The 15,469-nt window shown below is 42.4% G+C and overlaps 1 protein-coding gene across 1 annotated transcript; it reads left to right on the top strand.

Annotated features, from left to right (window-relative positions):
• The first annotated feature begins 994 nt into the window (after positions 1–994).
• Positions 995–14,796, top strand: LOC114430294 (dynein heavy chain 7, axonemal-like). Its single transcript, XM_028398600.1, has 19 exons — positions 995–1,072; positions 2,299–2,481; positions 3,151–3,327; positions 5,937–5,990; positions 6,845–7,000; positions 7,149–7,317; positions 8,050–8,176; positions 8,616–8,718; positions 8,765–8,833; positions 8,910–9,116; positions 11,216–11,461; positions 11,649–11,878; positions 11,965–12,295; positions 12,389–12,735; positions 13,063–13,243; positions 13,381–13,566; positions 13,835–13,998; positions 14,464–14,618; positions 14,780–14,796. The coding sequence occupies exons 1-19, from the start codon at positions 995–997 to the stop codon at positions 14,794–14,796; spliced, it is 3,180 nt and encodes a 1,059-aa protein (XP_028254401.1).
• The last annotated feature ends 673 nt before the right edge of the window (positions 14,797–15,469 follow it).

The following is a 15,469-nucleotide window of genomic DNA, read 5'->3' as shown; positions in this document are numbered from 1 at the left end:
CCTTTTGTCTAATAAACCTTTGCAAAGGCAAACAACGCATTGAGTTCTTAGCAGCACCAAGGACTTGTTTTGAAAGAAGGTCAGGAGACACTAATACAACAAGTCTGTTTTCAGACATTGCAAACTATCTTTCTTCAGTTAAGCTCTTTACCACCTGTCCAGCTCTACTCCTTGCATTTGTTCATTTGGTGGTATCTTAGCCTTTTGTTGCCTGCCGGTCAAACTGAACTTAAACCCTAACAGTTTTCAGCAATAACACAGAGCTGAGATAGCTCTGCTTCATGTTAAAGAGGAGAGCAATGGTCAGTTTATGGGTGTGTTCTGACATCTGTTAGCTAATATGCTCTGAATGTGGTTTTATTTCCAGCTGGCTTCTCGATGTACAAAACATTTACTTCCGAGGTTCAAGGCACAAACTAGTGCCTTCCCAAAGCAATCCGGCGAACCTACTATCTTTCTTCAACTGTGCAGCAACTCTTATGACTTCCCAACTGCAGAGCCTTGCAATAGACTCAATGCAGGACTACACATGTCTGATTTCCCAAGATCCGGTAAGCTTCAATATTATAACAGTTTAGCAATGCACACTGAGCTGAAAAGATCATTTCATAAAGTCCTGTGCTGCACTTGTTTTTGTTTTGTTTTGCTCTCCACCATCTTAGCGCTCAGTCCATGCAAGTGAGCACCCAGGCTTTGTTCTCCATTTGGTCCTTGAGGACAGGGAGGTCAAGTTTAAACCTGACTTCAAAATATACGAGGAGGCCTTCCTTAATGTCTATGAGCTCATGCTGAGGTCTGTCAGCCTCGTGTGGAAACCAAATTGTACCCTGAGTGGGTAAGAAGACAAGGATATATATAATATTGCAGTAATGTTAAGAGTAAGTTCATAAGTTCATAATCATTGTTTTGTTGTGGTAGGTAACCCATGTAGGTAGAAGCTGATGTTGGCAACTATGGGCGCACTCTATATAAGCTGGAAAAGGGCTTCAGTGACATGCCCCTTGTGATGAACATAGTGACCACCATAAAGGCTAAGGTGGATGATTTCAAGGAGCACATTCCTATGGTGCAGGTCAGATTCAAAATTCAGTGCACAGCTCTGAAGCATGCGGCTGCATCAACATGGCCAGGTGGGCTGATACACACATAAACATAGCAGTGGGTGAGTGTGAAATACAGGACGGTCTCAGGCAGACACAGTACATGCAAAAAGCAGAATAAGGAAGAAGGACAGATAGAAGAGTGAATCAGCTGGAAAGGATAGGGAGCAAGGCAAAAACAACAGAACGAGAATAGACAGTGAGTGTAGCACCAGCATCGTCAAAGAGTTTCCAAAGGGTAATTGGCTGAAATGAGACACATCAATTTCAGGCAGTGTCCTCCAGGAAGCCCAGCCTGACTGCACCATCAAATAGAAACTAGAAAAGCATTTCCTGAAGAAAATGCAAGTTTGATAGCTGCAGCTGAAGCATTGCTCTGAACGCTGATGTGAAGGAGAATCAGCAATCTGAATTTAAGAATTGAAAAAGATGAAGCTCTTATTTTTTAAAAGTAGTCTAAGTTGGAGACACAGGTGACTGTTATGGCCTCTCTACACTGTGCGATTTTTAGCGATCTTATAAGACCATTGGATGACACACTACATTGTTTTGGCATTGTGACTTGATCCAAAAGATTTTTCACTCCACAATCACTGTGTAGTTTGTTCTTTTCATTTCTTTGTTACTCCAAATAAATGTGACCTGTCTTCATTTCATACCTGCTAACATATTCATGATGATTACCTGTCAGTTCAGAGGATATTGAAGTAGTGAACAGATGAGGTGTCATCTCAATCAGATAGGTTTAGATTATTGTACTGTGTGGAACATAAAGTATCTACTAAAAAATCTACTCTGTATTTTGATGTTCTGTGATCAGTGCTTCAAAGCAATGTTCTCTTCTGTCTGTATAGGACAAGCAGGTATTGGCAGTAATAGCCATTGACAACATGCGGGAAAGGCTAAAAAAGTCAAACGAGTTGCTGGAAATGATCCTCAAAGGTCTTAACAACTACCTGGAGATGAAACGTCTCTATTTCCCACGGTTCTTCTTCCTCTCAAATGAGGAGCTGCTGGAAATCCTCTCAGAGGTGGAGACCATGTTTACCTTTGAGCACTTCTTATGAACCTATCAGCTGTATAATCACTCAGAATTTAGCTTCCCATGGTGTGATCAGTATTAATAAATCGGGTTTTTGTCAGTTGTTTTGCAGTTGCTGCTTCAAGCTATGTGCTGCCATGTTTCTTGTCTCTTTAGAGTCCTGACAGAAAATGGCTCATCTTTGATGGCCCAGTGGACGCTGTGTGGATCGAGAACATGAACACGGTGCTTGATGACAGCAAGAAGCTGTGTCTGATGAGCGGCGAGATCATTCAGATGTCACCCCAAATGAGCCTCATCTTTGAGCCGATGGACCTGGAGGTGGCATCACCAGCCACGGTGAGAGGCACTTTTATTTAACAGTGTTGGTATTCTTCCTAATCAACTGGCACAAGTGGCTAAGCTGTCTAATGAATTGTCAGTTGCCAAAACAAAAGACCTTTCCATTCGTGTCTTTTCCTTCCCTATGGCTCTTTGTTGTGAGGCAGGATAAAGCGTTTTGCTTGCAGTACCTAGCTGCCTTAGGAGAACACCTTTGCACATCCCTCGCTGTACTTTCTTAATACAGACACTTCTATTTTTGATTCTTTATAGCCTGGCATCTGTCGCTTTCATCATGCCGAATGCAGAGGCATTGAAATTGTTGTGATCACATTGAACCCTTCTCCCTTTGTGCATAGTGCTTGTTGATCTCTCTTCTCTTTCTGTCTATAAAGATTGATTTATATTATTTTGTACTTTCCTAAATTCTTTTCCTCTGTTTCAACTTTCTGTGTCTCTCTTATCTCTGCTCATAGTTTGCCTGTACTTCTTCTTGAAGCTAATCGTACTACAGGATTGCAATAACGGCTGCAGCATTGTCATCAGATAATCATTACAATATACTCTGCATGTCCGCCTCTAGGTCCTAGCACTTCATCCAATAGTTTTTAATAATGTGAATATTCCTTTGCTCGTACAGGGTACAAGTTGTATGTTCTCAGTTGTGATATATGTGCTTTGTTGCAGGTGTCTCGCTGCAGTATGATCTACATGGAGCCCCATATGCTTGGCTGGCGGCCTCTAATGCTGTCCTGGCTCAATACTCTGCCAACTACAGTCAATGCCACTCACAAAGACCTCATCATCGCCCTCTTTGACCGCATACTGCCACCATGCCTGGAGTTCATACGAAAAGCCGCCAAGGTGCTGAGCTGATTAAACCTTCCTAACAGCTGGTTGCTATTTAATAATGTACCTAAATAAGTATTTTGAATCTTGATGGGTTCATATCTAATGTTAGACCTCTCTGGTTTTAGTTTTACCCTTCAGTTACACACACATACAGCTTACCTTGATCTGAGTTGTCTCTTTTTGATTGATTTCAGGAACTGTCTCCAACCTCTGACACCAATCTAGTAAGGTCCCTGATGAACCTGATGGACTGCATGATGGATGAGTTTCACCATGAAGCAAGCTGAAGAATATGAAAGAGCAAGACATCTGCTCCTGGTTGGAGGTTTGTGCACGATTACTGTTAACAAGATCAGATTGTGAAAGGGTTAAGCGTATCGCTTGTTAAACAATTTGGTCACTGTCCTCACTTCTGTAACTGTGATGCCTACGAGGCCTGATTTAACAGACAGAGTAGAAAATGTCGGCTCAAAGTTTTGAATTTAAAGGAACAGCTGTGTGATATTCACATCAAATACAAAAGGGAATAGACATGATATCACCTCTCAAAGAACGCATTTTATCATGCAACTTCAAAACTTGATGCAAGCAACTGACCCTTCAATGTTGGAGCAGACAGTCTATTCAAGCTAAAAGTCAAACGGTGAGATAATTCTGCCTGTCACACACTGATAAGTGGAGGAGACCTACAGTAGTAGGACACTTGACACCAGTTTTAGTGAGTTATAGCTGTGAAACTAAAATTAAATTGAATGTGAATCGTAAAAAAAGATTGAAATTAGACAGTTGTAATACTAAGTGTGGTGTCATTTAATCCCTCCGCCCCCAAGATATACAGATATAATAAACTAAACAAAGCACATTTACTTATATTTTCAACTTTAGGGTTACTTTTCATCAGGTCTGCTTCCTTTAAGGTAGGGTAGGAGATTTTGAAACTCAGTGAGAGTCGGCCAGATTTGGAAAGTAAACACACGCCCCTTTCTCTCGAGCTCACCCCGAAGCCACGCCTCCCAACCAGTCTGTGACTTCAGCCATCATGCACGTACCTCTCTGATGTACGCAGAGCAGCAAGAGAGTGACAACCAGCCAATCCTCCGTGCAGGGGTGAGGATTGGCTGATGTTCATTTTAAAGCAAAGCTGCCGAACTAATCGGTTGCTATCGGATTGTAAAGAGAAGTTACACTAATTTAACAAAAAGTGCATCAGAAGGAAATCTCCTACCCGACCTTTAAAGGCCCACACATAACAAAAGAGGTTTCAGCAGATGAGCTGATGCTGCTGCCCCCCTGCATGGCTTCCAATTGATTTTGTGCCTTAATCCTGTCTTTTATGGCACTGCTATTATCCCCCTGTGGCAACCTGCACTGATCAATGCCTTTCAGCCCTCACTCCTGTGTTTCTCATTATCAAAGTGTTTGTAACAGCAGCAGCTATCATGAGGCTGATATTTTGGCCTTATTTCCAATTCCTACGGTATCCCTGCTGCGTTTTTTTCTCTTCTCTGTGGATTCTTTGTCTCTTGAAATAATCTGTACACGCCTTCATTTACATGGTTGGTGTACATTAAAATCACTGTTTCCAAGTCTCTCTGTGCCCTGACATTTCCAGCTGAAAATCCTAAAGTGCGTGTGAACATGATTTGTTATATACTTTTGCTACAGTGTGGCTTGTTACCTATTCTGTTGCCGACTAATAATGTACATTCCAAGAACTATCCTCTCCATTTGTTTGGTGTGTTATGATCTAAGGGTTTTATGGGCCCTGTAGGTTCTGACAAAAGAATGAAATGATGCCCTTAAATTCATGTGATGATTTGATCACATGAAAGTCGATCAACCTTATTAAAGGTAGATACCATACAGCAGAGTTGTTACTCTGAAATATTATAAAAGTTGTCCTTTCCTTTTACAAAGGGCATCTTCGTGTTCAGCCTGGTGTGGTCAGTGGGCGCCAGCTGTGATGACATGGGCCGGTCAAGTTTGACATGCTGGTAAGAGAGATACTGGAAGGCCCCTTAAGCCAGGACACCGTGACCCTCTACAACATTCTGGCCACTGTTGAGGCTCCACCCAAACAGCTGACCATTCCTCTGCCCACTGAGGGAACGGTCCACCAGTATTGCTTTATTAAAGAGGTAAGTCTTTTCTGCTTTTGCTGCTTGTGCAACTGAGCACAAGTTGAGTTACTTCTTGATGAACTACAAAAAACTACATGTGGTTATACTGTAGTATAACTGACAACAGACACAAAGTGCAGTAGTTCTTCCCACAGTGATTGATTGTTGGGGGTAAGAAGATTCCAATGTACAGTATTTATTTAATATTTATTAAAGTAAAAGGTACCACAGAATTTAATGTGCACATACCTATATTCTACTTAATGTCTACAATACAGACAAATAAGTGCGTATGCTCTATGTCATCAAATGTCCTTGACTAAAGTTTAGACCAAAGCAAAACTTGATATCCCAGTCTTTTACATCACAAATATATATCTTCCATTTTCTTCGGCAGGGCCCAGGCAGGTGGGAGCTTTGGACAGATAAGCTAAAAGGCTGCTCCCCCCATATCCAAGGACATGCAGTTTAATGAGATCATTGTCCCACTGAGAACACCAGAAGCCTACTGTTGTCATTGGCCCCACTGGCACTGGCAAGAGTGTCTACATTACAGTGAGTCACCAATGTTTTGTTTTGATATGTTGATGTTAAGAAAGTCTTTCCCAGGAACTGTCAGATACGTAATTATGCTAGAAGTATAGCTGTGTTATAAAACTTGGCAGCCTGGCCTGCCATAACCAGATTCAGATTCACCCTGAAAATCATCTTCCAGAAATGGGCCTGGAATCCCTCACCTTCAGCAGGTTCCCCCAGCATCAGACTTTCTTATTAATGTATACTAATGTCTAGTATTTAACACCAAATGCCCCTAGGGCATCTGTTACATGTGTCTCTCTATCACACAGTCAGCTTCACTAGCTTTCTAACCCTGAATGTTGATACAGCATTCAGAGGTACAATTAATTAGCTTATATGTACTTTATTTCAATAGGAATAAGATTTTGTGGACCGACATGGCTTTTTGTACTATGAAGATGTCTTTGTCAGCAGAAGTAATTGTTGAAAAAGCACTGTCCATGTGAGCATTCCTCTCTATGATGTCCCAGGATAGAGAGAATGCTCTGACCACACAAATCATTCCGACGAAGCACAGCAACAGACACCGGGTGTGAGACGAATACAGAGCATCTCTCAGCAGAGCTCTGACTCTTTATATCAAGGACTAATCCTCCCCTTCTTCCCTTTGCTTCATTAGTTCAACCATGTGCTCGAACTTGAGACTCTGGGGTGAGATCATCTCACTGAGGAGCTCTACTTGTTCTCCGCCTCCTGCTTGTCTGCGTATTTTTGAATATGAATTTCTGAATAGTTTTTTCATACAGTGTGACCATTTCATTGTAAATGCATAGATGTTCATGTTGATTGAATACTGTAAACAGTGCTTATATCAAATATCTCTTGCCCAGGACTTCCTGTTGAATCAGCTGCAGAAGGATGTATACAGCCCATTATTTATCAACTTCTCAGCCCAGACTACAGCCGCCCAGACCCAAAACATTATCCTGTCCAAGCTAGATAAGCGCCGCAAAGGAGTGTTCGGCCCACCACTGGGGAAGAAAATGGTACAGCTCCTTCATCACTTCATGCTTTATATTTGAACAGCATGCAGTCATTCTGTTTTGGCAGTTGAACAGTGTGTGAAGCATACATGTTGAAATACAGTACAAAGGTGCATTGTTTTGATCAGTACATAATGTTACATCTTATCAGGTTGTGTTTGTGGATGATGTGAACATGCCAGCCATGGAGGTTTATGGTGCCCAGCCGCCGGTGGAGCTGCTGCGTCAGTGGCTGGATCACTGGAACTGGTATGACATGAAGGACTGCTCCATGATTAACCTGGTGGATATCCAGATCATGTGTGCTATGGGACCACCTGGTGAGTAGCAGCTGTGGAAACCTCAAGGTTCTTTAGTGGAAATATTATTGTTACATCAATTATGTTGTTTCAAAGCTCTTGATCTCTTTGGAGGATGAGTACAGTACTCTCTTCCTGTTACTTACCTTCTGCTAAAGTGCTCTGGAGTTAGTGTCTCCAACCTCTCCCTACTATTATGTGAACCTCCTCGGTGCCTTGAGGTTCTTACAAATAGAACGTGTTTATTACATCCGCCTCCACTGCAGCTACCAGTGTAAACATGAAAGCAGCCGTGTCCACTGAGGCTGCTGGCAGCGACAGATGAAACAGAAAGGGGTGGCTGCCGCTCTCGGCTGGCGGCAGTGCAACAGTATTTGCTGCTGGTGCCTGAGCTGACAGTTTTTCAGTGTTTTAAGTGTTGTGCGTCTCTGGTATTGTCTGATCAAACCCACACACTTGACAAAAATTACTGGCAAACATTTTTTTAAATTGTGTTTCTTTTTCTCTTGGTTCATTTCCATTTCTTAAATTGATGCCTAAATATGCTTTAAAGAGCAGAGACTTTATTCCACATTGCAAAGCCAATTTCCCTTCAGATTAGTTTCTATGTAATAATCATGCTGTGTTCTGCAAGCCCAAAAGAATACTGAATGTTAAAATACAGTATGAAATGACCTTCACCTGGACCGGACATACATGGTAAAATACAGCTTTCAGAATTGTTCTCTAGATTTTGTCCTGCTTGTGTTCTAGGTGGGGGGCGAAACGCAGTCACACCTCGCTTCCTGCGGCACTTCAACATGATCACCATTAATGACTTTGATGAGAAGACTATGTATACAATCTTCTCCAGGATCATAGATTGGCATTTTACCATAAGGTAACTACAGTGTATAATCTAGCATGCTCTGTGTGTTTTACTTAGAATGTTCATACCCAAACTACTACATATAGTCTACTAATGTACTCTGTAATACAACAGGTGCTGCCAGTTGTTTTTTTAGAATCTACAATGCTGTGGAGGTAGAAAATAATACATTCCAGTTACTATATATAATTCATTTGTGTTTCAATACTTGGGAGGTTGATGTATTCTTTATCCTCTTTTCCCTGCACTGCTACATTGTTTACGGCAGAGACCACATATCCTAAAGCAGGTTTTAAATCCACCTAAACAATTACACAGATACATCACCTAATTTTAAGAGTTACTTCAGATGTTTTCGATGTTAGTGTTTATCAAAATCAAATCAAATTATGGTGCCTACTGTATGATTATGTAATACAAACTAATCTTAAATCCATCATTTCATTCACAGGTTTTCCTTTCCAAAGCAATTTGCAGCCCTGACTTCTCAAATTGTCAAAAGCAGTGTCAGTGTACGAGGAAGCCACCAAGAACCTGCTACCAACTCCTACAAAGTCCCATTACTTGTTCAATCTGCGTGATGTCTCACGGGTGATCCAGGGCGTCTGCCTGTCCCGGCCGGAGACTGCGGCTGAGCCATCTGTCATTAAACGATTATGGGTCCATGAGGTAATGTTTTTACAGTACACATACAGTATAGAGAGCTAAATAAATAAGTAAAACTTTTATGTTTAATAATTCTCAGGTCCTGAGAGTGTACTATGATCGACTGGTCTATGACAACGATCGGTCCTGGCTTGTAAGTCATTTGCAGGTAGTGTTTCAGGATCACATGAAGGAAATCTTCCACCAGCTCTTCCAGCATCTGGACCAGGACAGTGATGGAAAGGTCACTGAGGACGATCTGCGCAGCCTCATGTTTTGTGACTTCCATGACCCTAACCCTAACCCGGTGAGGTAAAGTGGATGGAAAGGAAATACACCGCTGCTTGAAAGTATGTGAACCCCGTGAGGATGATTTTCTCATTTTATCATCACCAGTTTTTATGTCTGAAATCTCAGATACATGTTTTATCAGTTGCATGTACTTGTTTAGTGGAACCCATAAACTACATGAAACCTGGAATTAGTGTATGTGCAAAAGTATGAACCCCTAACTGCATTGATTAAGTCAAGCAGGTAACAGACTAAGGTGAAACACATGTGTGTGCTTTATTAATCATTTAAGTCGACCAATGAAATGAGGCATCATTGGCCTGTACTATTCAATAGAGAGCGGAAACCAACCAACCAACATGGTCCCATACACATCAACAATGCCGAGAGGACAGGGGATAACCGAGGACATGAAGAAGAGGGTAGTGATAGCCTATCAGTCTAGGGAGGGATATAAGACCTATATCTATATCTCAAAAGATTCCAGCTCCATCCATCGACTGTAAGACAAATAATTTACAAATGGAGGGCCTTCACCATGACAGCAACACTGCCAAGAAGTGGGCACCCATTAAAACTATAACCCAGAGCCACTAAAAAGGTAAAGGCCATCCCACACATCACCTCTACAGAGTTGCAGACCTCTCTGGCAGTGTCTGGGACCAATGTACATGCGACTACGATCACTCGAAAATTGAACACCCATGACATTTGTTGCAGGGTTGCTAGAAGGAAGCCTCTGCTCTAAAAAAAAAAAAGTTGCCCGTTTCAACTTAGCCAGAGGCCTTCTGTCCAAAATAGGAGTTATTTGGTCACAAACAAAACCGCCATGTTTGGAGAAAAGCCAACACTGCAAATGAAGAAAAAAATCCTCCTCCCAATGGTGAAGCATGGTGGTGGAACTGTGAAGGTCTGGGGCTGCTTTTCTGCTTCTGGACCTGGACACTCCATATTATTCAAGTTACCATAAATTCCCAAGTATATCAACAAATTCTTGACCAGAACCTCCTGGCATCAGTCAGACAGTTGAAGCTGGGATGAACATGGATTATGTAACAAGACAATGACCCAAAGCATTCCAGCAAAACTACAAAGGAAAGGGTTGAGAGAAAGAGAATTCATACTCAGGATTGGCCCAGTCAAAGTCCAGATCTTAATCCTATTGAAATGTTGTGGTGAGTTCTGCAAGGAGGAGTGTGCAAAAATCCCTAAAAGCAGATGCGAGAGACTACAGAAGAGCTTACAGAAGACGTTTGGTTGAAGTAATGGCTAATACAAGGGGTAGTTCTTAGGCTACTTAAACAAGTGCCATATTTTCCGGACTATAAGTCGCACTTTTTTTCATCCTTTGGCTGGGTATGAAAATATATGAAAAAATATACATATACAAAATATAATGCCAGCTGTTCTGTCCCTCTTCTGACGGTTCTCTTCCACCTCCAGCTTGTCCACACTTTGCATTCCGAGCATAGGTGACGAGCACGTTCATGGAACGAGTGCTTGCAGCTGAGCCGATAGGCCGACAGGTCGCTAATTCCAGACAGCTATATGAGCACACAGTAGTCTCCCTTTGACACATTTACAGGATGTTTATAGGAGTTTCTGTGCGGTGAAGCTAATCATTTCTCAGCGTGAGGACTTGTTGAAATGTGTGTGTCTCACGCTCCATGTCCTGCAGCCGCACCATTTAAGTTAGGAGGAATTCAAGAGGCAAGGTTGCAAACATAGTGATTTACACTGGCCCGCTGGGGCAACTAATAGTCTGGTGCGACTTATCTATGGTTTTTTCTTCTTCATTAGCATTTTTTGGCTGGTGTGACGTATACTCCGGTGAAAACACGGTACAAAATATATAAAATATAGATCTGAGATTTCATACATAAAAACTGGTGATGATAAAATGACAAAATCATGGTAAAACAGCAGAAACATCCAAACTGCTAAGGGGTTCACATACTTAAAGGCGTTTTGATCAAAGAATTTCTTAATATGTGTGCATGAATGGATGAGCATGTCATAAACACATACAAAGCATGTTAGAAGTATGGATGCTAGTCTAGATGTATGGGTAGACAAATGGACATTGACAGGTGTATGGTGTAATCTGGTTTCTAGGTGCCTAACCTGTTTGCAGTTGACGAGAAGCAGCAAATCTGTGAGCAAATGCGTGTACTGGACCGGCAGCGTGATCGTGACAAACAAACCGATGGCAGCCCCCTGTCCCTGTTCAACATGTTTTTGGAGCGCTGTCGCACACAGCTGCACGTGGTGTTGGCCATGAGTCCCATTGGTGATGCTTTCAGGGACCGCTTGAGACGTTTTCCTGCCCTCATTAACTGCTGCACCATAAACTGGTTCCAGGTGAGTATATGTGTGTATTGCATGAGATCTGGTATGCTGTTTGGCAAACAGTTAATCTTCTTGTTTACCACTCAACAGCAACAACATGTACTGTAGTTCGGCATGCATTCATTAGTAATTCATGACATTTCCCAGGAAAGAGTAAACAGTGTTCGAGGGCTGGTAACACAATGGCTTTTTTTTTTAGACTTGGCCTGAAGATGCTCTGCAGGCGGTGGCCTGCCGCTTCCTGGAGGATGTTGAGATGACAGATGAGACTCGAGACGGCTGCATTAACATGTGCAAGAGTTTCCACACCTCAACCATTGAGCTCTCACTCCGCTTTTTAAATGAGCTGCTGCGCCACAACTATGTCACTCCAACCTCGTACCTGGAGCTCATTTCCACCTTCAAAGCCCTGCTGAAGACAAAAAGAACGTAAGATCCATATGTCATTTTTTGTAATTTGTGATTATGTTTAATGCTACATACTTAAATTCATTTTTTGTGTGTCTTTTTCTAAGTGAGGTGATGAATCTTAAACGTCGCTATGAGGTGGGTCTTGAAAAGCTGGAGTCAGCAGCAGACCAAGTGGCCACCATGCAGGTCGAGCTGGAGGCTCTACAGCCCCAGCTGCTTGTGGCCAGCAAAAAGGTAGAGGAGATGATGGTGGTGATTGAACATGAATCTGTAGAGGTGGCAGAGACAGAAAAGGTTGTGAAAGTGGACGAGTCTGTGGCAAATGAACAAGCCATGGCTGCCAAGGCCATCAAAGATGAATGTGATGCTGACCTGGCTAAAGCAATGCCTATCCTGGAGTCAGCCCTCGCTGCGCTGAATACACTCACAACTCAGGTAAAGTCAGAGATGGGTCCTCTTTCTTGTCATCATACTCAAAAGCTGTATATCCTAGAATAGAGCAGTGAATAGGGGTTCTACTCTTTACAGGATATCACAGTGGTGAAGTCTATGAAAAGCCCACCCACAGCTGTCAAGCTGGTCATGGAGGCAATTTGCATTCTCAAAGGCATCAAGCCTGAGCGTATACCGGATCCCTCAGGCTCCGGTAAAAAGGTGGAGGACTATTGGGGCCCAGCTAAAAAGCTTTTGGGAGACTTAAGGTTTCTCCAAAGCCTCCATGAGTATGACAAGGACAACATCCCACCACATCTTATGACCATTATCCGTAATAAGTACATTACCTACTCGGATTTTGTACCAGAGAAGATTAAAACTGCATCTACTGCAGCTGAGGGCATGTGTAAGTGGGTGTGTGCGATGGACAAGTATGACGCGTAAGTAATGCTCTTCTCCTCCCGTGTTTTTAGTTATGAGAATGAATATTAAATGAACATGAAGCTTAGTAAGTATCAAAGGAAAAATCATTTTCCTGGTGTGTACCATGCATGAGCTATGTCCCCAGTGATTCATCTAACACGACAGATCCAAGATGGGAATCATTACGGTTATATCAGTATTGTTCTGCACAATCTTAACTTGCAGAATTTTTTGGTGTCCTTACTAATTTCTGCTGATAAAATGCAAATGGGTTCATTGTTCTAGATTTTCTATGGTGTACATTGGTTTAAAATGTTCACCTTTGTATTGCCTGTGTTCTTCAGAGTGGCCAAGGAGGTAGCTCCTAAGAAAGAGAAGCTAGCACAGGCTGAGGGTGAGCTTAGTGTGGCCATGGAAAGCTTGCAGAAAAAGCAGGCTGCCCTAAAAGAAGTCCAAGATAAACTGGCCAAGCTTCAGGAAACTTTGGATGCTAATAAAAACAAAAAGGCTGACTTGGAGAATCAGGTTTGTAATCATATCTTGGTCTATTAGGAGAAAATGCTGAATTTGAATAGCTTGTATACAATAAATACATATTTAATAGTCACAAGCTCCGGTGAACATAAATTGTTTCTGCTTCCTCTCTGGATGACGTCCTTCAGGTGGATTTGTGCAGTAAAAAGCTGGAGCGAGCTGAGCAGCTGATTGGAGGCTTGGGTGGAGAGAAAACGCGCTGGAGTGAGATGGCCTTGAATCTCGGACAGCTCTATGATAACCTGACCGGTGACATCCTCATCTCAGCAGGCATCGTGGCTTACCTGGGAGCCTTCACCTCCAGCTACAGACAGGTACAAACAGCTGGTGGAGCAGGTAGCACAGGGGAATTTTTTCAACTGTAAGGCTAATGTCACTTCCTAAGGACTTTGACTCTGCAAGGTGCTTTACTCCTATTCACAGCTCAGAGACAAGGCTAGTTTTTAGAAGGTCATCTTTGAAACTAGGTTACTTAGAAGGACACTAACACTCCACATTGGGACTATGTTTACATATATCTTTTTCATTGTAGTCACTACTACATCACAACAAAGTCACTACCAGTAATGTGTTCCTCCCCAGCAACAGACAAAGGAGTGGATGAGTCTTTGTAAGAGCAGAGGGATTCCCTGCTCGTCTAACATGTCTCTTATGAGCTCGCTGGGTGATCCAGTGAAGATCCGTGAATGGACCATTGCTGGCCTTCCATCTGACAGCTTCTCCATAGACAATGGCATCATAATCTCGTAAGTCCTATTCGGCAGGTGTCTTATCTATATTTGTACTGAGCAGCCAGTGTCTCAGAATTATAGAACAGAAACAGGAACTCTGCCTTTCACTTAAGCAGCTCTTTAAAGGTGCTGTACACCTGCACACTGGGACAGAAAACAAACAAGCAAATCTGCTTTAAAACCTAAGCCTCACCTTACTCTGGGTGCTTATATATATATTGACACTGCTGGCTGCTGTTATTTTTTTCCACTAAGCATATGATTGCACTGATTGATTAACAGAGGATTGGGATTGTTTGGCCCGTGGTGCCATCCGTCTGTGACTGTTCATCCTTGAGCTGCTCTCTACATCTCAGCTATTGTCCCCTAATACACCCCAACTGCTCTGATGTCTCATGGTTAACAGATCTTTCAGTCTGACGAGGCAGACCCTTTTGATCACTCGGAGTGTGTGTTTGTGTACGTGTGTGTTATTTATAGTAATGCCAGACGGTGGCCTCTGATGATCGATCCCCAAGGACAGGCCAACAAGTGGGTAAAAAACATGGAGAAGGCCAACAGCCTGCACATTATTAAGCTGAGTGATGCTGGCTTTGTACGCACTCTGGAGAGCTGCATCCAGTTTGGCACGCCTGGTAAGTATATATATGTCTATAGTTTGAGGCTTCTTCTGTTGTGGTGAGCCTCGCCTACCTTTCTGCAGTTCTTGTTTCTGCCTGCTGAGGTCTCTCTTTACCACAAAAACGAATTGTTGTTGTGCAAAGAATGCTTTCTTCCTCTGTTCTCTGTTCTGCAGTGGGAGAGTTCAAATAACAATCTCACTGACAGAAGCATTCCAGTGAGTCTTTATTCAGACAACACTACTGCAAATCATACAAAGGAAAAATCAATGATACTCTGCACTTACATGGTTCCTGCCTTGTGTTACGGTAAAATGAAGATGTGTAGGCAGCTGTGGCTATTCTTTTTCAGTGTGTCTCTGTCCTGGTGCTACAGTGGCTGGTGGTGGTACGGAATCTGCTAAAGCAACTCTATGGCTGTGACATTACACACAAGCTAAATTCACTACAAACCCTGAGATCCCTCTGCAAAAGCACAAAACATAAAGCCCAGCTCTTGCAGTACTTCTCATAGGATTTTAAAGAAGCCATGAGAGTGAACATCATGAGAGGAATTAGAGTTAGAAACAGAGACCAGCCACACTGCCATTAAAAAGACATCTAAATAATGACCACACTCAGCCAGCCATTGGGTTTTTGCTTACTGGCAGACTAACAGTTCAGAGAGCAGCTTGTCCTTGTAGGGAGCAAAATAGTCCCTGGAGGGTGTAGCTAGTTTTCTTTTTACAGTTTCTACAGCTGTTTGTACAACAGCCTATAAACCCGATGATGCACTAGTGTGCTCTTTTAGAATGACTGAACAGTTTTTTGTTGTTGTTGTTTTAGGCTGATGCTTATTGAATTATATAAAGTACTGTTTAATCTGT

This window comes from Parambassis ranga, unplaced genomic scaffold (assembly GCF_900634625.1).
Source record: "Parambassis ranga unplaced genomic scaffold, fParRan2.1 scaffold_22_arrow_ctg1, whole genome shotgun sequence".
Taxonomy (NCBI): Eukaryota; Metazoa; Chordata; class Actinopteri; family Ambassidae; genus Parambassis; species Parambassis ranga.
This window is presented reverse-complemented; position numbering and strand designations above follow the sequence as displayed.